This window comes from Enhydra lutris, unplaced genomic scaffold (assembly GCF_002288905.1).
Source record: "Enhydra lutris kenyoni isolate GAN:26980312 unplaced genomic scaffold, ASM228890v2 scaffoldscaffold18, whole genome shotgun sequence".
Lineage (NCBI taxonomy): Eukaryota > Metazoa > Chordata > Mammalia > Carnivora > Mustelidae > Enhydra > Enhydra lutris.
Genome location: NW_019154102.1, coordinates 12795096 through 12820287, shown reverse-complemented (window position 1 = coordinate 12820287; position 25192 = coordinate 12795096). Strand labels below are relative to the sequence as shown.

Below are 25192 nucleotides of genomic sequence, written 5' to 3'. Positions count from 1 at the left end.
CCCCCCCCCCCCCCCCCTTTTCAGGTGTTGGTTTTCTTCCTGTGTTCAACCAGGATAAATATAGATTGTAAGCCTGTGTCTGGATTGAGATTTATCTTTTTGGGGGTCTTACTAGTTGCCACAAGTTCATTTGCTTTTCAGCTTGCAAACTTAGTTGGTATTGTCTTTTTGCTTTTTTTCCCGGTCTAAAATTAGTGAAATTTTGAAAATTTACTTTATTGGAATTTCAGAGGGTAAAATGTAGATGTGTTAATATATCATTGTAACCTAAGACTTTTTCCAGATTTCTTGTTACTTTTTCTTGTTTTGAAACATTTACTACATTAAGATTTGAAATATTTAAAAGGTAGTAACTCTTTCTAGAGCTCTTAAGGAATAAGCAGTTTGGTGTTTTTTTTCTTTGTTTTCTTTTCCTTTTCTTGGGCAGGAAAGCAAGGTTTATTTTGAGCAATAGCAAAGTGATAGTACAAAGCTCCCAGGAGGGAGGGGACCTGAGAGAATTGCCTTGATATGATAAAAAAAGATGCTTTCAAAAGTGGCAAAAGATAGAAAGCTGTTCAGTTAATTGTAAAAGCCAACTCAACCATTATAATAAAAAGTTAATGTGTAATACAATGTATAGGCCTGTCTGACATGAAGTAGAATCCAAAAGCCTAAATAAAGTATTAGCCATCTTAGTTCTCTTTTGGAACAAAGTTATACATGGTTAGAGTATCTCATGCACTTGGAACAAAGCCACATGTAAATTATCTTAGCACTTCATCATAGCTAAGGATGTTTTATTTCAATATTTTGAAAAAGATGAGCAGTCATGAATTGTATTATTATCTCGATAAGGTGGAAAAGACATTTTAATAAAAGTCTGCCAAAGTATTTTAAGCTTAACATAGAGTTTCTGTTGAAATATATGAATGAACACTTAACTACGTATATCTGCTTAGCATGTCTCTGTACAAATATTGTAGAGATACTGTGTTAATTTATTTACATATTCTATCTAAAATCATAATGGAATTTTCATTTTAAATTTGATGAAATTATTCTGAATCATCAACTGTGTGGATAAACTAAACAATATCGGAAGTGCTGAGAGGAAGACCCAAAAGGGTAATGGAGAAATGAATTTCAATACTAGCTTTAAAAATATTTAAAAATTATGGGGTGCCTGGGTGGCCAGTGGGTTAAGCATCTGCCCTTGGCTCAGGTCATGATCCCAGCTCCCCGGGATCGAGCCCCTCAGCAGGGAGCCTGATTCTTCCTCACCCTGCTGCTCATGCTCTCTCTCAAATAAAAAAATAAAATCTTATTATAAAATATTTTAAAATTACAGTAACATAGTTTTGATGAAGAATTGTATCATTATGGAAAAGTAGTAGCCTTATTTCATTCATTTCTAAGGAGCTATGTAGTGTTTGTCCAGTGGAATTTTTCCAGATGAACTTAATAAAATTCAACAATCTTAAGGTTTAAATTATTCATTAGGTATTTCATCATTTTGCTTAATTTTCTACTCTTATCAAGCATTTCCTATTTAAAAAAATTTTCATGGATTAAACAATAAATTCGAGTGCCTGCTATGTTCTAATGCTGGAACCACATCTCTGAATGTAATAAAATGTCTGCTTTTATAGAACTGGGTTTTATTTTTTCCTTTTTTTTTTTTTTTTTTGAGGTAAGACCAATAAATATGTAATGTCAGATGCTCGTAAGTACTTTAAAGAAAAAGCAGAATAAGGGATTAATTTAGTGAAATGAGGCTCTTTAGATAGAGTGGTTAAGAGGAAGGCTCACATAATGTAACCATATATTTGTGTCAGCACATAAGTTAGCTTTTATAAAAATGTTCGCTTAACGTTTTCTCCTATTTTTAAGGAGGACTTATGGGACCTGTTAGGATGATTTCATCTGGACATGAGTTAACAACGGATTATGATGAAAAAGCACTTCATGAGCTTGGTTTTAAAGATATGCAGGTACATACAAATGTGGTTTGAGTTTAAATGATCTATTGACTATTATATTCAACAGTTAAATTGTTGAAGGTATCCTTCAAAAGCAGTTATTATTGCTTTTGTTTTAAGTGTATCTGAAGTTTGTGTGTGAAGTTATTTTATACTTCTGAGATTTAGTAAACCAAAACTTGATATGTCTAATTATGTGTTGTTGTTTTCCCTCTTTGGTATTTTTTTTTGTAGATGGTATTTGTATCTTTGGGTGCACCAAGGAGAGAACGGAAAGGGGAAGGTGTTCAGCTGCCAGCATCTTGCCTACCACCTCCTCAGAAAGACAACATTCCGATGCTTTTGCTTTTACAGGAGCCTCATTTAACTACTCTTTTTGATTTATTAGAAATGCTTGCATCATTTAAACCACCCTCAGGAAAAGTGGCAGTGGAAGATAGTGAGGTGACTTTATCATTTCATTTTTATAGTGTTTTATTTGTCTTTCAAGTGGAAAATAATTTTCTCAGTAATGTCTTTTAAGATTTTATTAGAGCATGTGTGCATGTGCAGGGGGAGGGCTGGAGAGAGAGGGAGAGAATCTCAAGCATACTCCCCACTGAGCAGGGAGCCCATCAGAGGGCTCAGTCTCACGACCCTGAGATCTTGACCCAAGTGGAATCGGACACTTAACTGGCTGAGCCACCCAGGTGCCTCATTCTCAGTAATCTCTTAAGAACAATAAAATCCAAGAACCCATTTATTCATTCATTAGGTATTTAAGTGCTTATTATGATCTGGTTATACTCTTTTAAGTGTTGTTTTATAAGGATCAATCAAAGTAGGCACAGTTTCAGCCTTCAGTCCAGTGGGGAAGAAAAATAATTTATATGCCTGGCAGATAGTTTCAGGTAAACTAACAGCTAAAGTTTAGATAGAGGTAGCTGCTAAGACTAACATTATTAGGGAGTAGTGATAAGAAACTCATTTATATATATTATTTGGTCAGGGAAGTTTTCTCTGAGGGAAACCATATGTGATCTGAGCTAGAAAGATGAAAAGGAGCCAGCAAAATAAGGAGAATTGAGGGATCATCTGCACACAATAATCTCATTCCTGAAGCCCTTCATATAAGGAATCAGGCAGGTCTAGGAGTTGTTGGAGAGCTAATAATGAGTGGAATGGGGAGGGTAGTGGGAGAGCAACAAGATTGGAAAGGTGAGTAGAACCAGACTGGCTATGGCAGCTTGCTTCCATTTTACTCATAGTAAGGTGAACAGCATTCAGCTGTTTTAAGCAGAGGGAGGAGCATATGTTCTGATTCTGGTTTTCAAGGTAATAGATTTATTTGGCAAGAATAGAAAAAGCAGTGAGGATCCTAATGCACTAATCCAAGGAAGACTTCACGGTGCCCTGGAATAGAATGATGGGAATGGACAAATAAAGTTGATTTAATTGGATTGCATTAAGAGTGGGATAGACTCATGTTCAGGAACAAGGAAAACTGGAGATTGTGTCCAGGATTGTCTTGATCAACTGGGTAGATTCCAAATGAGATGAAGAATGGATGTTTGTGGGACATTAAGTGGAGATATTAAGGAAGTAGTTGGATAAATGAGTTTGGAGCTCAGAGCATGGGCTTGGTCTGGAGAAATAAGATATGGGTAATCACTATAAAGATAGTATTTGAACTCTAGAGAGTATATGAGATCACCTAAAGGATTCAGTATTAGTCCGCTGACTTTGTTTTTTTAAATGCCTTTAAATGGACTTATCCTAAGATGATGTTCATCGATGTGTTTCATGCCGTGAATTATTTTGAGATTGAGTAACATTCAGTGCTACTGTTTTTTCTACTATTCTTTAATCAATTGCTACTATTCTTTCTTTCTCAAGAATGTTAAATGACTCTTTTCCATGTTTCTAAAATGTGTTTGATCATGGATGCATGGTAGCTGCTGTTGAGTCCTGTGTTCCCCATAGCCTTTTCTCTCGTGGTGGCACATTTTACTAAAATTCTTTAAAAATCTGGAGCACGTGGGTGGCTCAGTCAGTTAAGCCTCTGTCTTCAGCTCAGGTCATGATCCCAGAGGCCTGGCATCGAGCCCCACATCAGGCTCCCTGCTCAGCAGAGAGTCTGCTTCTCCCTCTCTCTCTGCTGTTCCCCTTGTTTGTGCCATCTCTCTCTCTCTGTCAAATAAATATTTAAAAAATTTAAAAATTCCTTTAAAAATCCTTCTTTTGTTCAAGTAGAATAATCAGTAACAGATGGCCTTGAACCTTGATTTTTTACCTTTTGCCACAAATACTTAATGACTTCTTCATGTCAGCACCATTTGGGCAGTTTAAAAGCAAGAAAGATAATTAGAAAAATTCTTCACTTTTCTGGGAGGTGGCTGTGCAGTGTGTTATGAGAACTTAGGGTAGGGGAACAAAAATTTGGAGAAGGTTTTGCAAAAGGGGAGTCTTTTAAATTGGGTCTAGCTGGGGGAGCAAAGAGAAGCATTATAGATTCACAGAAAAGTGAATGCATGTTTGAAATACTGGGAGAATGAGTATAGTGTAATTTTTAAAAAAAGACCAAAAAAGGAGATTGGAACCTGTACCACAAAGGGCCATATGAGATTTTTCTTCTTTGTAAAATGGATTGCCATCATCATGGAAGGTTTTAAAGGAACAAAATGAAAGCTGTTATGGGCTATTGGAAACAAAGTTTAGGTGTTACTGTGGTGGACATTAGAGAAAGACTGGAGGTAGGAGGCCCAATTAATAAGCCATTGTAATAGTCCACCTGAGGCCTGAACTGGAAGAATTCATTTTATAGTAGATACTTGCTGGACTTTGTGACGAGTATGCCATTGTCATTGTGGGGTGTCTTTGTTGTTAAGACTGGTTTGGTTTTGCAGAAGGTTATAAAAATAAAAATAAAGGGTAGGGCTTTTTAACCATAACATAGCATATAGTCATTTACGCCTGGGGTTTTTTTTCCCCTCATATTTTTTTTGCATAGAATACATCCTTCTTTTTTTTTTTCTTTTTTCTTTCTTTTTTAAAACTTGGTGTTTACAAAGGAATGGATTCTTTTTTACTGAACAACTTTCAGTGCCATTTCCCCAGCTAAATCAAAAATGTTACTTTGGGTTGCTTTTCTTCATCAGGATGAGAAAAGCAAAGGATACTTTGAAACTCCAAGATTTGCTTGCTTTCAATGTATACTAGCTTTGTATCATTATACATAAAGAACTAAACTTTCTATAGGTATATAGAAGAATCTTTTGGCATCCCATTTAATAGTGAAAAAAATCATTATGGCAGCAGCAGTAATAGACTTATAAAAATTCATACTCTGGAAAATTCTAAAATGGTAAATTTTAGCTTTAGTTGTTTTACCTCTTGAGGTTATGCTTTAATTTTTTAAATAAAAGAAACCTTACTTTCTGATACATTCTTCGGGTTACTATTCTCTCAGGATCTTAAAGAATTCAAATATAGAGGTACTTAGGTGGCTTAGTCACTAAGCATTTGCCTTCAGCTCAGGTCATGATCCCATGGGATTGAGCCTTGCATCAGGCTCCCTGCTCCCCTTGCTGTGCGCTCGTGTGCTCTCTCTCTCTCTGTGAGATAAATAAAATCTTAAAAATAGAATTCAGATTTAATAGATAATGTCAAAAAGTAGGTTCTTTAAAATTGTTTGCTTTCCTCTTAATTCTCTGCTTATCTGAGACTGGAGAATAAGGTATGGATTAGCAGTATAAAAAAGAAACAGCTGTACTCCTTTTGCCAGATGTGAGATCAAGGATTTAATTCATCACCAGGACTTTGTCCTAGTTAGAGTAGTGACCTGCAAAGAGGAAACAGTTGGTAATGTTCTTGAAATTTATTTGAATGGCTTTGTAAAACAGATGTTTTCACTTCTATTTGAAACATTTCCTAAATAAAGTGCCAAGATTTACAGGTTACTTTTTTTCCAAAAAGCATTCAGTAACAACAAGTTGAAAAACTACTACCTTGTCATGATCAATTTATTGAATAAATGTATTTGTTGTTTGTAAATAAAAAATAAAATAATAAAAAAGGTATAAATTATTTATCATGAAACAAATGGTTTATTTCTCACTTTTAAAGTAAGACTGAAAAATATTAACAAATTTGATAAGGGTTTTATGCAAAAAGTTCAAGTGTAGGGTTTTTTTTTTTTTTTTTTAAGCGATCTGTCTTGATCAGCAGTTGTTCTTATTTGTATAGAGCTTAAGATGTGAAGAACTTCATCTTCATGCAGAAAATCTCTCTAGGCGTGTATGGGAGCTACTGATGCTTCTTCCTACATGTCCTAACATGTTGATGGCATTCCAGAATATCTCAGATGAACAGGTAAACCCATAAAGTCTTTTCACTCTCCTAGAGGATGGCACCATTTTACATTTCTCCAGTGTATGAAATTGCTTGTTGACCTATATCCTCAATAAAATTTTGCCCATTTAATGGGTAAAAAGCACCAGTTCATTTAATACTCATTTATTTGTTAGTGAGGTTGAATAATATAGGCCTAATACAAGGCTAAGGTTGTTCTCTAAAATTATCTTTAGAAAACATAATTTGTCTTTATATTAGTATTTTTTCATACTATGTTCTGTATTCCGATATGATCATGACCTCACAAGTGTGTTAGATGTCTTTGTTAAAGATGTGTTAAAATTAGATTTTTAAAAAGCTATGTAATAAAGGGTTATTTTGTGGAGATAACCAATAGAACACTTACAGGAGGAATGGAAAAACAGTGTCCTAATGTTGTACGCTAATGGTTTTTTATGATTTGGTTCTTGGCCACGTGATTTCAGAAGGTCCTATATCTCAAATGATTTAGATGTGAATACGGTAGGCCTGGCAAATGGTGATTGATGACTCAGAGTAGCTCTAATAATGTTGTTGTCAAAGATGTACATTGTGTGAAAATCACATCATAAATTGAGATTCGAATAGAATAATATTTCATGATTTATATATTTGTGATTTAAATGTGTAGGTGTGACTTTATTAAATATAGATTTTATTGCTGTATCTTTAAAAGTTAAAGCATTCAACTAGGCTGCACAGTGTTTTCATTGGAAAGATGTTGAATTGCCTCATCTGTTGTGAGGGTTAACAAGATAGATTTTTTTTTTTGTATGCTGCTGTTTGTATATTAATTTTAACAAAATTTAATGAATGGTGTTGTAAGCATACTTTGAGTACCAGTTATACACTAGGTCTTCATACGTTTGAAAATATTTCAGTGTATATATAATATTTGAGTTCTTACATAGCATCACTTTCTTTAAAAATTTATTTTGGGAAGGATCCTTTAGTAAGTTGGTTTGAGAAAACCTGTGTTTTTCTTTTTTTAATTTAAGAGTAATGATGGACTTAATTGGAAAGAACTTCTCAAAATTAAAAGCGCTCACAAGCTATTATATGCCCTGGAAATTATTGAAGCACTAGGAAAACCCAACAGGAGGATAAGGAGAGAGTCAACGGTAATTGAATGTCCATTCTTACCCTGTAATATTTGTGTTTTGTCTGAAGCTGAATTCCAGAATGTGTTATTTTTCAATTCTAAAATGATTTTTTTCTCCTGCACCTGTTCTTATTTTTTTTTTGCCATTCCCACAGGGAAGTTACAGTGATCTTTATCCAGATTCAGATGATTCAAGTGAGGATCAAGTGGAAAATAGTAAAAATTCCTGGAGTTGCAAGGTTTGATCATACGTGTTATGCAGTGTATTGATAAAAATTCTCTCTAATTTTCCAAAACTAGGTATCATAATTATTAATTGGTTTTAAACTAATTTACTATTAAAATAAAGCTATTACTATTAAAATAAAGTTTAAAAATTGTGCGTTACTCAAAATCACAGTTAAAGGTGAGATTATTTAATGCCTCGGTGCTGTTGTTTTTAGCACTTTCTTTTTTCCTTTATTGGAATACTTTGTTAAGACATACTAGTGTCTGCAATTAAATGGTCAATGGAATATAAAAATATCCTTCTAGATATTTGCAAGAATCTTTTTAAAAATCTTCTTGAAAATAAGATGTGTTATTACTTTGCTTAGAAGTATTTTGGTTATTTAAATCAGTAATTTCCTAGATTAAAGATATGTAATCTTTTATATATGCATGTACATAAATATATACACATGTATCCAGTTATTCAGTCAAAAAACAGGTTTTTATGACATTTTGTAGCTATGTCTCTCTTACCAGTACTCTCACAATTGCTTACAGTTTGTTGGTGCTGGAGGGCTTCAACAATTACTAGAAATTTTTAATTCTGGAATTCTGGAGCCTAAAGAGCAGGAATCGTGGACTGTGGTAAGTCAGAGTTCACTGTTTAAACCAGTTCATAGTTATTCTGTTTTTAAGCACTTCCGGTTTTCATTAGCAGGTATAACTTTTGCTGTATGCTTCATTGTTATAAGGAAGATTATGGAGTGTAGTAAAATTGATTTTTTAAAAAATAGGGAGTCTGATAAACTAATTATTCTTGAAGAGTTCTTCATGTCAATTCTGTTAAACTTTTAAGTGCCAAAATTCATGACTCTGAACTGTGGCTAATTCATAAACATTTTTCCTTTAGGTTGATAAAGTACATATGAACAATTATATAGTCTGAGTGTTTGGATGCTTTTAAAAAACTGGTTTACAAATGTTCAATTTTGAAAGACACCCTTTTTCATTGCTTTGTTTTGTTTTGACTATTTCTTCCTTTATAATAGTGCTACTCAAATAGTGTTTCCAGACCATTTGTTATTGGTCTGAGATGAAATAGGTGCAGAAATTGGAAGTAAGCCTTCAGAAATTATAGCTGTTGAACATTGCTGCAGAATTTTTATAGCATTTCACAAAATTATTGGTCCTCAACAAAATGGAACTTTTTTTTTAAAGTTACTTTTACTTTACCACTATTAACTTGAAGAAGCACTATTCTGCAGTATCAGGAAAATAAAATTGTTTGTGGAATATTAAAAAATTGATACTGCTATACCAAACTACACAATCTGGTTTTGAACTAAATGGAATGAATGCTCCATTTCCTGAACTCCAACAAAACAATAGCATTATCAAACATACCATTCAAATATTAATTTTTTAGTACTTGTGTTTTAGAATTATCTTGGAACCTAGGAATCAAGTGTTTTTGATTTTATCAAGTTAATAAAAGAAGATACATTCAGAAAACCTATTGCTGTGTACTAAGATGTTATTCTTACCACTGGTTTTAATACTTTTATGTATTTTATTACTATATTTGCCTTTTTAGAATACTCTGTTCAGTTATTAATATTGTAGTTCTGTGACTTACAGTGTTTGTTGTGTTTTATTGTTAGTCATGTCTTTATTGCCCCATTCATCTCTTAGAATTCTTTTTTTAAAATTTAATTTTATTTTTTAAGTATTCCATGATTCATTGTTCAGTGCACCACACCCAGTGCTCCATGCAATACGTGCCCTCCATAATACCCACCACCAGGCTCACTCCCTTCCCCAATCTCTTAGAATTCTAGTGTGCCTTAGTTCTTTAGCAAAGTGGGAGAACTTAACCAAAATTTTGAGTGAATAGTTATGTGTCATTTATAGGAATTTTGTTTATAAACCACTCTAAGTTTAGTTTTGAATAAAGTTTATAGGGAATCCAGCATAAGCTAGAGGTTTTTTTTTCTCAGTTTCCTTTGAAATTGTGGATACTTTTGTGAGGTATTACCTATGAAAAAATTTTAACTACTGTATATGACACATTGTGCAATGCCTGAGATGCTAAGAATGCCTGAGATTGCTTTCTAGTCAACTGATATCCACTATTTATAATGCATGTCTCCTAACGTATTATAGAATACTTAAAAATTCAGAGTCATTCTTGTTAGACAATTTAATTTTTTTCTCTTTAAAATGAATTTATTTGAGGTATACTTTCAAATTAAAATTTTTTGAGGTAGAATTCACATATAGTAAAAGTCAACCTTTTAAAAAGCAGTGATTTTTAGTACATTGACAACTATTACCACTAATGCCAGAACAAGTTTCATACACTTAAAAAAGAAACCCCACACTTACTCGGCAGTCACTCTTCGTTTTTTCCCTGAAACATTTCAGTCTCGGGCAGCCACTAGTCTAATCTACTTACTGTCTCTATGGATTTGCTTATTATGGGCATTTTATATAAATGGAACCATATAATATGTATATGGTCCTTTGTGACTGTCTGCTTTCACTTAGCATAATGTTAAGTAAGGTTCATTCTTGAAAGTAGTGTGTCATCTAAGGTCACAAATATTAATGAGTATGTTTTCTTTTAAGAATTTTACAGTCAAAATTTTTTTAGTGTTTGGGTCTTTGATCCATTTAAAAAGAATTTTACAGTGTTTAGGTCTTTGATCCATTTAAGTTAATTTTTGTGTGTGATAGGAAGTTGAGGTATAGTTTTCATACAGTAATTAATGAACTCATTTTAAAAAGTAGTTTAAGTTTTGAAAAATGTAGGTATTTGTGTAATCCACCAACAGAAACAAGATATAGAACATTTCTATTACCTCAGAAGTTCCACCCTGCATCGTCCCTCCCTCCTCCCTCCCCCCCACCAAGAGAGGGAGAGAGCAGGAGAGAATGAAGGGGAGGGACAGAAGGAGGGAGGGAGAGAGAATCTCGAGCAGGTTCCACACCTGACACTAGGCTTGATTTCACATCCCTGAAATCATGACTTGAGTGAAAATCAGGAGTCAGACACTTAACTGACTGAGCCACCAAGGCACCCCTCCACCCTGTTTTTTTTTTTGTTGTTGTTATTTTACCATCAGTTTTCCCCATTCTCCCAACCAACCAGCCCTAAGCAACCACTGATTTGCCTTTCGTTGTTATAGATTACATTTGCATTAATAGAATTCCTTATAAATGGAATAAAATGGTATGTGTTCTTTGTATCTGGTGTCTTTTACGCAACATGTATTTGAGGCTAATGAGTACTATATGTATTGGTTGGTTGTGAGTTTTTATTGCTGTGTAGTATATCCCTTACTTAATCCACTCAACTTATTGATGTACATTCTGAGTTTCTGGTTTTGGGCTATTAAGAGTAAAGTTAACAAGCATTCATATTCAAGTCTTTTTGTATACATATGTTTTTGTTTCTCTTGGGTAAATACCAAGAAATGAATTTGCTGAATAATATGGTAAATGTAAAATTAACTTTGTAAGAAAACTGCTGAAGTGTTTTCCTAAGCAGCTGTACCATATAGTGTATAAGCGTTCTAATTGCTTCATATCCTCAGCAACAGTTGCTGTTTTCAGTCTTTTTAATTTGAGCCTTTAAACTAGGTATGTAGTATCATCTCATGGTGCTTTTGCTTTGCATAATCTCTGGTGACCAGCAATGTTGAATATCTTTACATGTGCTTTACATGACTATGCTGGTTTTGTTTTGTTTTGTTTTGTTTTGTTTTAAATCATTATGAAAAACATTTAACATTTACTGTCTTAACCATTTTTAAGTGTGTAGTTCACTGGTATTTTATACTTTCCCCTTGTAGTGGAATTGTCACTACCATCTATCCCCATTACTATTTTCATTTTTTAAAAAGATTTATTTATTTATTTGAGAGTGAGCATGCACGGAGGGAGTGTGAGAGGGAGAAGCAGACTCCCCTCTGAGCAGAGAGCCCAATGCAGGGCTCAATCCCAAGACCCCCTGAGATCATGACCTGAGCCAAAGGCAGATGCTTAACTGATTAAGTCACCCAGGTTCCCCAGTTTCATCCTGTAAAATTAAAACTATACCTATTAAACAGTGTCTCCCTATTTTCCCCTCTCCCCATTCCAAGACAAGCCACCAAGACAAACTTTGTCTCCATGATTTTGACTACTCTGAGTACCGCCTGTAAGTGGAATCATATGGCATTTTTCTTTCTGTGACTAGCTTATTTCACTAGCACATTGTCTTCCAGTATCGTCCTTACTGTAGCATATTACAGAATTTCCTTCCTTTTAAGGCTGAATAATATTCCATTGTATGCAGTGTGTACCACATTTTGCTTATCCATGCATTCATCGATGGACATGGGTTGCTTCTATATTCTCTCTGGTCTGAGTAATGCTGTTATGAATATAGATGTATAAATGTCCCTGCTTTCAGTTCTTTTGGGTATATACCCAGAAGTGGAATTGCTGGCTCATATGGTAGTTACGTTTTCAATTTTTTGAGGAACCACTGTACAATTTTCCACAACAGCTGTATCATCTTAGATTCCTACCAGTAGTGCACAAGGGTTCTAATTTCTCCCTATATTTGCCAGTAACACTTTAATTTTCTGATTTTTCAGCATTAGCCATCCTACTGGCTGTGAGGTTGGATTCAGTTTGCATTTTCTTAATAAACAGTGAAGTTGAGGACCTTTTCTTGTGCTCATTGGCCATTTGTATATTATAGTTTGCCAATATCTTCTCCCTTCTGTAGGTTGCTGTTTTACTCTGTGGATAGTCTTATGCACAAAATTTTTGGCTTTTTTTTCTTTTATTACCTGTCCTTTGGTGTCCTATCTAAGAAATCATGTGTCCAAGTCCATTGTCATAAAGCTTCTATCCTGTTTTCTCCTAAGAATTTATTTTAGGCCTTATATTTAGGGCCTTCATTCATTTTGAGTTAATTTTCATATATGGTGTTTTAGTGTGCAAGGGTCTAACTTTATGCTTTTGCATATGGATACTGATTTCTCACTACTATTTTTTGAAAATACTGTCCCTTCTCCCATTGAATGGTCTTGGCACCCTAGTCAAAAATCATTTGACCATATAAGGGTTTATTTCTGGGTGTTCTATTCCATTCCATTAATTTTTTTTTAACAATTTTATTTATTTATTTGACAGAGATCACAGGTAGGCAGAGAGGCAGGCAGAGAGAGAGGAAGAGAAGCAGGCTCCTTGCTGAGCAGAGAGCCCGATGTGGGGCTCGATCTCCGGACCCTGGGATCATGACCTGAGCCGAAGGCAGAGGCTTTAACCCACTGAGCCACCCAGGCGCCCCTTGACAATGTATTTTAAGCAGAGAAGTATTTAATTTTAAGTTAGTATCCTATCTAAGAAATCTTAGTTTGAAGTCCACAAGGATTTTCTCCTGTTTTTTCTTCTATAAGTTTTATTGTTATCATTTGCATTTAGTTCTGTGATGCATTTTTTTTTTTTTTAAAGATTTCATTTATTTACTTGAGAGAGGTAGAGAGGGAGAGAGAGAAAGGGTTAGCAAGGGAGAGGGAGAAGCAGGCTCCCCACCAAGCAGGGAAGCCTGATGTGGGCTTGATCCCAGGACTCTGGGATCATGACCTGAGCTGAAGGTAGACGCTTAACCCACTGAGTCACCCTGGCGCCCCATGTGATGCATTTTGAGTTAATTTTTGTATATGTAGAGTGAGGTTGAGGGGTTGTTTCTTTTTCTTTTTCTTTTTTTTTTATATGGCTGTTCAGTTTCCTAGCACCATTTGTTGAAAGGACTATTACTGAAATTTCTTGGTATCTTTCTTGAAAATCTGTAATACACTATTACTGAATTCTCTTCCCTGATACATTGGTATAGCTGTACAGTTTGGCAGTGGGATTAGAAAGATAGGAAAGTAACTGTTGAAGAGACTATGAAACTCTTTATCTTACACATAAATGATAGTAATTACACATAAATGATAGTTTGATATATAAAGGAAGTGTTTTTAAAATTTTAAAGTAGAGCTTTAAATCAGTTAGAAATGAAATTTTCATAGTAAATAATATTTTACCAAATACTTCTTTTATTTCAAATGTACTTAGTAAAATGCAGAATTTTCAGTTGAGGTTTTTTTTTTTTTTAGAATCCTTAAGAATTCTTTGGCTCCAAAATATTGGACTGTATGACACTTACATGGGGAAACAACTTAAAATACTTTGTCTCTTAATTCATTTTGGTGATAGGTAAATTATATCTTTGTTTACATTATAGTAATTTTTTAAAAATTATGATATATTCTGAGCAGTATATTCTTTTAAAAAATCCTGTATCTGATATTTGTATGATGTTTTCTTCTTTACCTCTTAGTACCTAGATGTTTTCTTTTTTAAGATTGGATTGCTACTCTGTATAGTACATGAGTAAGTAAAATTTCTTTAGCACGTTGATAAAATACTAGCTATAATTATTTTTTACTTTCTAGCTTTCACTTTCAGGTTATATAGTGGCCATGTTAAATTAATCAAAATAATGAAGTGACATTTTCTTCTTATCCACAGTGGCAGCTAGACTGTCTTGCTTGCTTGCTGAAGTTAATATGCCAGTTTGCAGTAGATCCATCTGATTTGGATTTAGCTTATCATGATGTCTTTGCCTGGTCTGGTATAGCAGAAAGCCATAGGAAAAGAACTTGGCCTGGTAAATCGAGAAAGGCTGCTGGTGATCATGCCAAGGGTCTTCATATACCAAGGTTAACAGAGGTAAAGTACAGAAGTTGCTTTTAAATTGTAGTAATGAATTCCGTTTGTGTTTTACAAAGTTAAAAATACATTAATGCAGAAGAAATGTGATCCTAGATTACCACAATATGACCTAACAGCTGAAGTGATATCTTCATTTTTAATCCAGTGGTAGTAATTATGAGATAGTAATATTTTTCAGATCTTTATCCAAATTGCAGGAATGAATTGTATGCCATTTTGATGTTCTCCAGTTGTAGGATTTAGTTAATCATTTACACCTAGTAATTTATATACTAAATTTTTGAGGGTCCATTTAGGGAAATAATCCATACCAGGTGTTTTCAACAGAGGAGATTTAAAATAAAGAATTGGTTTCACATGTCTGCATTGGAGGGCTAAATGTACAAAAAGAAAATATTGACAGGTAACCATTCAGCACCCCTAGTGTTTGTGGAACAGATAGAAAGAGGTTGGAGATATGAGAAATGAGGTTATAAGGAAGGATCTTGTTGACCTAGGATTGAGGCCTCGGAGGAAGGGGTTCTGTTATTATTCCTGAAACCAAATGGCTTCTCCTGGGTTAAATACTTAACAGTACAATGCTGTCAGAAAAAACAAGGAAGTAATCTCTGTTCCAGGTTGACAGAACCTCATCGGAAACCACCTGGCAATTTAGTTTGTGGTGTACCACCAGCCCTAGAATCACAAAGCAAGTCTATAGCATGATAGATTTAGAGCTAAACAAAAATGGTACAGTAACTGGCACATCTAGCGGTATAATTAGAATTCTGTCAGTGGTTAATGTGATCAAATATTTGCCCTTAGAATGGCTCCGTCTCTGGACTGAAAGTGACAAGAGATAAAGACAAGTTTTTAGTGAGATCTCTTACTCATTTGTAACCTTTTGAGAATAGTACCTTGCCTCATAGCTGCCCAAGAAACACCAGAGTAATGAGTTGTTTCTAGAGAGAAAATTGTAGTGAAACATAAGTTGGAAACTACTGGTGAAATTGAACTTGAAGCCTATTTCCCCTTTCAGAATTTTGGGAGATTAAGTGGGACAAGTGACCTCTGCTAGGATTATAAATCATTTACAGTTAATACAATTAAAATAGAACTATGGAGACTACAGTGTAATCTATATATGTTCTACACTGTTGCATATTATCAACTACTTATTTTTAACCTTGCATTGGTATAATGTTCTAGTTATTTTTTTTCCTAGAATAATCTTCCCAGGTTATAATTTAAAAACTCAAATTGATTGTGTTCCTTTCTGTTAACTCATTAAATAACTTCAGAGCTTTTGACCTTAGTCATCTCCTCTTGAGATTTTAATAATATACAGTATAGATATGAAATGCACACATAAGGAGTTTTTAAAAGTTTGGGTTTTTTTTTTTTTTTACATGTATGCAAGTACATGATTATTGACAATAATTCAGAATATACAGGTGAACCTTCCCTCCCAGTCATAGATGACTACCATTGATAGTTTTTTGTATTATCTTACTAGATTTTTTTCATTGCATATGCCGGTGTTACATTTTTATAGTTTAGAAAAGGTGCTTACCATATATATTTTCCCATTAGTTGATCATAATCAAAATTTAGTATGTTAAGCTTTATGGGAACAAAAATTTTTGTTATATTCTAGAGACAGAGTTACCCAGTTTTGATATTGTATATGTAGATAGTGAGGAAGGACACTGGTTTTTTTGTTTTTTCCATAATTTACTGTCATGCATTATTTCACTTGCTCCCCTTAAAGCCCTTTCAAAAGGTTCAAATTCCAATCAGACCTTAAAATTTCTAACCTAAACAGCTTTTCTTGAAGCTGTCCTGATTTCACCAGGGAGAGGTTTAATTGCTGCTCTCTGCTTTTGCTCAGGTGGCACATTGTATTAATTATGTTACAGTGCTTCCTCTGTTATCTGCTGTACTGGACTCTCATTTCCAGTATGGGAACAGTGCTTATAACTTAAGTACCCAGAAGGGCTCTGATCTATAGAAGGGAGTCTGTAATTCTTTATTTATATAAATTAGCAAATTGTTTTATATAGAACTGTATAGAACATTATATAGAATTCTCATTATATAGAAAAACTAGAACCTAAAAATTAACTATGTATTATTATCATATACCTTGAAAGGTTGGAGACTAAATTTTGAACCTCAGGATTTTCATTCTGGAATCTGTGCCCTGTATTCATTCTTTTCTCTATTTAGTTCGGGATGGTTGAGATTATCTGCCACTGGTTGGCTTTTTTTCCCCTTATGTCAGAGGTAAAACATGTTTAATTCTTCATCACCCCAATAAGTCATTGACATGTGTAATATATATTTTTTCACCCACGTGGGTGACCTTTAAAGAATCTGTGGATCAAATATAAAGAATAATTTTGCTTCTGTATTTATAAATTTTCTTTTTTTTAGTTGCTATTCTTAATTTTGGTTGCAAAATTCTCAATATTGATATTTTTATAATATATTCCTTGTCATAGACAAAAAAGTAATTTGGAATCTTGGGTTAAAAATGCATTTTTGTGTTTTAGTGTATTTAAAGATTTTTTTTTAATGTTTTTCTCTTAAAGGTATTTCTTGTTCTTGTCCAAGGAACCAGTTTGATTCAGCGACTTATGTCTGTTGCTTATACGTATGATAATCTGGCTCCTAGGTATGAAGTTTTTACATAATTATGTATGTATTTGTACCAAGAATATAGTGCTTTAAAGCTTCGTTTTGAAAAAAAGATGAGCAGAAAAATTGTTAGGGTATTTTAACTCTCATGTTGTTCATTTTCATTTGTGTGTTAACGACATTTTGCCAATTTGATTGCATAATTGTGAGTGTGCATTTTCAGTGTGTTTGTGTGCACATATTTACATATTGTCTTTAATTTTGTCAGTAAATTTCAGATATGACCATTTACCAATAATACTTCGATATCAGGACATTTTCTTAATAATTTGAGTAAAAGACTCAAATGTAGAAGTTTAACATTGCTCTGATAGTATTATTTAATGTATAGTCCACACTCAAATCAAATTGTCCCATTAATATTCTTTATGACACTTTTATTTTCCTGGTCTAGGATCCTGTACTGCATTTAGTTATTTCTTCCATTTTCTTTTATCAGGGATACTTTCTTAGCCTTTCTCTCATGATATTGACATTTCTGGGTACTTCAGGCTAGTTCTTTTATAAAGCATCTTTTAATTTAGGTTTTCTAATTATAACAGTTTTGATTGTTCATGATTAAATACAGATGATGTATTTTTAGCAGGAGTACTCCATGAGTAATGTGTCTTTCCCAGTATATCCTGCTGATGTTAGTTGGTCCCCTTATTAGTGATACTAACTTTTATTAGTTTATGTGGTTTTGGGCAGGTTTCTCTACAATAAGGTTACTGATTTTTCCCAGTTAAAAGTGACCCCTGGGAAGCTGCTTCTCATAAAACTTTTGTTCATTGATTTTTAGCATTCAGTGATGATTCTTGTCTGAATCAAACCTTAAGAAATATTTGTAAAGTAGTGATTTTCTCTTAACCATTCATTTTATGTTTATTGGTTGACATTCTGTTATGAGGAAGAACTTTGTGTTCCTCCCTTTTGAGTATCAGTTTGAATTCATGGATTTTTTTTTCCACTCCGTTTGTTGTAGTTCATGACTATTAATTACTGTTCACTTTACTCAAATTGTACCTGAGTTTGCCTCCTCAAGCTTGTTCATGTGTCCTTTTGACATATTCTTATTATTTGTGGTGGAAGAGAGGAGTCCTTTTTTATTTTACCTATCACTCTAAGATCTTCAAGGCATGTAGTTTTCCCTACCTTAGTCCTGGAATCAGCCATTTCTTTTAGAAGCCCTATTTCCTGATAGTGGGAGACTTCCAAAAATACAGGCTCTTGGTGGATTCATCACTACTGAGGTTTCCTTGCTTCTAGGCCCTTGGTGAATAGAGCTGGAAATATGTGCATATGAATATATTTTGGGCATTTAAATATCCCATTTATTTGGGCTACAGTAGAGATTTAAAAAAATAATGTATGAAATTTTGATATAGATAATTGCTGACTAATACATAGGAACATGACTATATGCCTTATATAATCACGTAAGTCATGTTAAAGTATGTAAAATTAATTTCTCTGTATTCTGTAGGTGTTGCCATTATACTTGAATGATTTATTTATTTATTTATTTATTTATTTTTTAAAGATTTTGTTTATTTATTTGTCAGAGAGAGAGAGAGAGCAAGCACAGGCAGACAGAGTGGCAGGCAGAGGCAGAGGGAGAAGCAGGCTCCCTGCCGAGCAAGGAGCCCGATGCGGGACTCGATCCCAGGACGCTGGGATCATGACCTGAGCCGAAGGCAGCTGCTTAACCAACTGAGCCACCCAGGCATCCCTACTTGAATGATTTATAAAGCTAATGTAAACACGCTTGAAAGTGCTTGACCTTATTTGTGGTTAATAGCTAATAGCTGGATTTTTAAAAAAAAAATTTTTTTTTAAATTTTTTTCTATTGAGTCTATTTATTTATTTATTTATTTTTAAAAAGATTTTATGTATTTATTTGACAGAGAGCGATCACAAGTAGGCAGGCAGAGAGAAAGGGGGAAGCAGGCTCCCTGCTGAGCAGAGAGCCCAATGCAGGGCTCAATCCCAGGACCCTGAGATCATGACCTGAGCCAAAAGCAGATGCAACCAACTGAGCCTGCTAGGCTCCCCTAGTTAAATAATTCTTAACCCTTCCTCTGTGTCCTCGCTAACCCACGCTCTATTATCCCACATGCCAGGATATATTGAGTTAACAAGGCCGAATCATTCAGTAACTGTTTTAGTTCACTTTTATTACATGAGAACTAAGAACTGTTCACTTGACTTGATTAACCTCACACAAGGAAAAATAAACATGTGGGTATGGTCAAGCTGCTTCACTCTGTGGCAGTTCTCGTTTTTCATTCTACTAGTTCCGTTCTTAAAGAACATTTTACCATCTTTGTAATGTGAGCCCACTCCCTTTGCCCCCCATTCCTGTTTTTTTCTCTGTGCCTGTTCATGCACTGTTATCTTTTCCATAGGCCCTCACCTTGATTCATATGGTGCTAGGTTTATATCAGTTAAGGCAGCTAGAGCATACTTTTTGCCTGTGTTATAAAAAATCTTTTTTTTTTTTTAAGATTATTTATTTATTTGAGAAAGAGAGAATGAATGAGCTGAGAGGAAGGGCAGAGGCAGAAGCCGACTCCCAGCTGAGCAGGGAGCCGAGGCAGGGCTTGATCCCAGGATCATGACCTGAGTCGAGTCTTAAGGCAGATGCTTAACCAACTGAGCCCCCAGGTGCACCATCAAAAATCTTCTAATGCTGCATATTTAAAAAGTGGATGGGTAGGTTGCTGTTGGTAAAGTTGGTTATATCAATATGATAACTAAACATGAAACATGGACACATATGTGATTTACAAGTTTTAACTTCTTAGTACCTTTTACTTTTATTTTTTTTTAAGATTTATTTATTTGAGATAGAGAGAGACAGAGAGAGAATGCATGTGCATGAGTGCAGGGAGTGGGAAGGGAGAGGGAAGAGAATCTTAACCAGACTCTGTGCCGAGGACAGAGCCAGGATGCAGAGGTCAATCTCGCTACCCTGATAACAGGACCTGAGCTGACTGAAACCAAGAGTGGGATGCTTAACTGATTATACCATCAAGGTGCCCCGTACTTTTTTTTACTTTAAATCAGTAATGTAGATAAGTCTTGTTTTTTGAGATTTTGAAAGGTGTTTTATTAATTATAACAAAGTGAGGATGCTAGAGAGCGCAGTGCCTTTCCTTTTTTAAACAATTTATTTGTACGACAGGTAATCCCCATTTATTGGTTTTGCTAAAATGAAAGTTTTTAATACTTTAAATTGAAGTAATACATTTTTCACTGAAGTAACTAAATGTGTGGAGAAAAATGGATGTAAAATAATACAGAACTAAATTAGTTTTCTCTACTTTTTAGTAATTTGCTTTTAACCATTTCTGATAGAAATTGGCATTAACAGTACTAAAGGAAGGGCATTGTATGTTAGTGTATGACTATTTTTAAAATTAGAAGTCTGAAGTTTAGAATCTAAACCATTACAACCTTTCTGTTTGTAATACACCTTTAGTAAGTAAATCTTTTTTTTTTTTTTTTTTTTAATTTTATTTATGTGAGAGAAAGCGAGAGAGAGAGTGTGTGAGGAATGGGAGAGGGGACAAGGAGGCTCCAAGCTGAGCGCAGAGTCCCCTGGGGGGCTCAGTTTTATGACCTTGAGGTCAGGGCCTGAGCTGAAATCAGATCGGATGCTTAGCTGACTGGACCACCCAGCTTGCCCATCATGAGCATTTCTTGAGGGTTCACTTATTTCAGTCAATACTGTATTCACTCAGATATTGTTTGTTAAATCTGAACAGTCATATGGAGTGGTCTGTAATATTTTCCAGTGTTTCTTTAAAAGATAAAGACCATAGGAAACATATTTTTCTTAAAATTTATTCTTTTTCTGTGGAGGGTACATTGCATAAACTTTAAAGGATATGTGGTAATAAATTGAGTCATTTATATTTTATTGCTAAAATTAATTAGTGGTGGTGGATTTTTTTTTTTTTTTTTTTTTTACTTTACAGAGTTTTGAAAGCTCAGTCCGATCACAGGTCTAGGCATGAAGGTAAGTAAGGGTTCCACATAACTAATTTTTAATAGAGATTTGCATAATTAGATAATCTTTAATAATGAACATTGTGTTTTCTTTACAACACAGGCCTTATAGTCATACTTTTTCCTAATTTCTCTTTAGTTTCACATTATTCAATGTGGCTCTTGGTGAGTTGGGCGCATTGCTGTTCTTTAGTGAAATCTAGCCTTGCTGATAGTGACCATTTACAAGATTGGTTAAAGAAATTGACTCTCCTTATACCTGAGGTAAGATAAAGATTGAAAATCAGCATTATTACTCTTCATATTTTTTATATTATTTGCATTGATAATTTAAAAAAAAGCTAATGGAAACAAGTGGAGATGATTCCATAAATATATCCTATTACCTGGAATGTACTTATTAAACACTTTAAGATTGAGAGTGTTTTGAACTTTGTACACTTAAATGTGAATGTTAACCATAGGAAACAAACTGAGGGTTGCTGGAGGGGAGGAGGGTAGAAGGATGGGTAACTGGGTGATGGACATTAAGGAGGGCACATGATGGAGTGAGCACTTGGGTGTTAATGTACAACTGATGAATTACTGAATTGTACCTCTGAAACTAATAGTATGCTGTATGTTAACTAATTGAATTTAAATAAAAATGCAAAATAATTATGAATGTAAAATCGTTTAGAGCATTCATATTTTTCTTTTTCTGAAATAAATCCATGATTATTTTGCTTTGGAGTTTTGAAAATTTTTTTCTGGGAAAGACAGGAATGTTTCTTTTGGTAATTTATATTTTAGAGGAAGCTTCTTTTCCTTTTTCTACTAGAGTGTATCCTTAGACACAAGAGATAAATATATTTTGATTCCAGTGTCAACACTGAAGTCAGTATAATTGTCACTACCTGTATCTTGATACTGCACCATATTCCTAAATGAAAGAAACATACTCTTAGAACACTTAAGTGTCTTAAAACACTTAGCCACATTAGTTAAAATAGTTACATCTTTTTTAGGCAGCATTGTCTTAATACATTTAAGCTTTGAGTTGAATGCATATGTATTCTTGTTCTGGCTGTATCACAGGTAAGGATTTGACACTTGGGCAAGTCCCTTAGAAACTATAAAATGTTTTGATGTAAGTACTTTCTAAATTGCTTCTTGTTCTGAAAATATTTTATCTTTTTATTTAGTTTTATAAATTTATTAAGAATATTCTGTCCTTTGTCCCTTTTGTATTGTTATTATAGTGTTTATCTTTTTTCATGTCCATATTTGGGAATTTCTGACATGTTTCTACATAGTGCTATATTCTTTGGGGGTACTTTATTTGATCAGACTTATGTGCGTGAATATGTGATGAGAACATTGCATTTAAAAAGTATTACTAAAGAAACTATGTAACATGTTATTTCTGCTGACATTGATTTTAAGATTAACTTTTTAATACTTAACTCAGACTATCTTTGGAACTTGCTTTTTCATTTAGACGGCGGTCCGTCATGAGTCTTGCAATGGTCTTTATAAGTTATCTCTGTCAGGGCTGGATGGAGGAGACTCAATTAATCGCTCTTTTCTGCTATTGGCTGCTTCAACATTATTGAAATTTCTTCCTGATGCTCAAGCACTCAAACCTATCAGGGTAAGATTTTACTGTTTTAGGAGAAGTTTCTATTTCTACAATTTTCTTTGCCCCAAGTTTTTGTCATTGTATTACATACTTGCAATAATTTTGAATACATGCTTGGTATGTAATTTTTACCAAGAGAATAGAGTTCTTAAAGTGACAGCGTTGTGGATGTACTGTGTCCATGTTACTCCTGGGAATGGAGTTTTCGAAATAGCATTTGTTCTTACTAAAACGGAATGATAAAAACATCATAAATGTAGCTTTCTTCTCATTTAGTCACATAGATTTTTTTAAATCTTTATGATATTCGGAATTTTTAATTTTTAAAATTTTTTAAATTTTAATTTTTTCCACTCCAGTGTATATACCAGCCTTGTAAAAAAGCCTTCTACTACATAATAAATTAAGAGCTCACTAAGTAAATTTCTGGCGTTAGTAAAGCCCCAGAAATATGATGCATTGTAGGATTTACTTTTTCTTCTTCTTTTTCTTCTTCCATATTTACCTGTCATCAATATGTAAGATATTAAAGTGTTATTAATGTTTTAGATTTCAAGACTATAGTAATAGACCACTGCATATGGGTAGGTAAACTTAGGTTCTTTAGGTTTCTTTTGTTGACACATTTTCATTGAATTCTTCATTTCTGTCACATTATTTAGCATTAAATGTGGCTCATATAATGACTTTTCCGAGTGGGTTGTAAGAAATTTGAGGGTATTATTTTTCTGAAAGTTCTCATACTATTCACTTATGGGTCTAGTTATTCTAATTTTACAGAAGCTAGAAGTGTTCTTTCCATTTTTTGTTGAATTTTGAATACTGTTTATATAGGGACCTAATTTTTTCATAAGGTCTGTAGTTCCTTAAATGTATTGTAATTTTAAGTTAATCCCCTTTTTAAAATGTTTTCACACACAAAAAAAATGTTTTCACAAAGTTGAAATTTTTTTTTATAGATAGATGATTATGAAGAAGAACCAATGTTAAAACCTGGATGTAAAGAGTATTTTTGGTTGTTATGCAAATTAGTTGACAACATACATATAAAGGATGCTAGTCAGGTATGTTCAGAAAATTGTACATTAACTTGTATGGTATTGGATGCGTCATGCACATGTATGTTTATGACTTTATATAAACCCTTATATTTAAGGGCATTTTTTAATCATTCTATAAGAGTTGAAAATGCCATAATTATTTTACTCTAGTTGGACCTTTTTGTTTGCTCTAAATTCCTTTCTTCTTTTTACTTTGACCTTTGTTGAAATGTCTTCATCTGGTACCTGTAAGTAATTTCCTGTTTGTTCTGAGTAAGATTTTTAGATAAAAAATGTTACTTGAAATGTGAAATTTAGACTTTAAATATAAATATACAGTGTTCTGTAATAGCATATAGGTTTGGAGTTTTGGATATGTAAAATAAAATTGCAATTCAAATAGAATTTATTTTAAGGTTAAGAAACTTTATTTACTGATCTAATTAGACTAAAATATTATCAAATAGTTGTTTAAAATAAGTTAATTTCAAAAACAAACTTGCCACATAAGTTTTTTCTCCTTCATAAATTGAGTAAGCTGAAATGCATCTAAGTGTTCTCAAAAAATGAGAAATACTTTAAGAAGATACATTTAGATATTTAGGAAATATTTTCTCCCTTTTAAATGTTTTTTAATCCAAGGGTGCCTGCCTGGCTTAGTCGGTACAGCGTGCAACTCTTGATTTGGGGGTTGTAAATTCAAGCCCCACAATGGGTGCAGAGATTACTTTAAAAGACTTAAATGTATTTTAATCCAAGTGCATTTTATACACTTACATTTTAAAAAATCCTGAAGTATTTGTACTTTCTACTTTTAAGGAGCAGTGTAAATTGAATTCTTAAGTACTTTTTATTTGAGAAATAATTACAAATATTGAATGTGTTTTAATTTACTTGATTTTTCATGAAATACTGGTATCAAATAAACATTGGTGTCAAATAAACATTGATATTTTTTTAACCTTGGGTTGCCCATTTAAGGTAGGAATCTGGGGCACCTGGTGGCTCAGTGCGTTAAGCTTCTGCCTTCAGCTCAGGTCATGATCCCAGGTTCCTGGGATTGAGCCCCGCATCAGGCTCTACTCAGTGGGGAGCCTGCTTCCCCCTCTCTCTGTGCCTGCTGCTTTGCCTACTCTTTCTCTCTCTCTCTGTCAAATAAATAAATAAATAAGATCTTAAAATAAAATAAAATGAAAATAAAAAAATAAGGTAGGAATCTAATATTGCTTGCTTGCCAGTCAACATTATTTTTTCTTAGAGATTGGAGTTTCTTTGAGAATCCTCTTAAGTTTTATCTTGTGAAATGTTTATTTGCTCAGTTATAATGAAAATTAAAATTTTCTGGAACCATACCTTTAAATTTGTTTAATTATGCTTTTGAGAGCAAGAGCACACACACCAGTGAGGTAGGTGCAGGTGGGAAGAGGGGCAGAGGGA

The 25192-nt window shown here is 33.7% G+C and overlaps 1 protein-coding gene across 3 annotated transcripts in view; it reads left to right on the top strand.

Annotated features, from left to right (window-relative positions):
- The window catches only part of LOC111147962 (ubiquitin specific peptidase 34), a 244462-nt gene that overhangs the window by 145465 nt on the left and 73805 nt on the right, over positions 1-25192 (top strand). For all 3 annotated transcript variants that reach the window (XM_022504268.1, XM_022504269.1, XM_022504267.1), the window contains 12 exons: positions 1873-1973; positions 2196-2405; positions 6186-6311; positions 7331-7453; positions 7590-7673; positions 8203-8289; positions 14218-14418; positions 16995-17077; positions 21064-21104; positions 21234-21358; positions 22575-22727; positions 23675-23779. In XM_022504268.1, the coding sequence (XP_022359976.1) occupies positions 1873-1973; positions 2196-2405; positions 6186-6311; positions 7331-7453; positions 7590-7673; positions 8203-8289; positions 14218-14418; positions 16995-17077; positions 21064-21104; positions 21234-21358; positions 22575-22727; positions 23675-23779 (1439 nt within the window). The remainder of the gene's footprint in view (positions 1-1872; positions 1974-2195; positions 2406-6185; positions 6312-7330; positions 7454-7589; positions 7674-8202; positions 8290-14217; positions 14419-16994; positions 17078-21063; positions 21105-21233; positions 21359-22574; positions 22728-23674; positions 23780-25192) is intronic.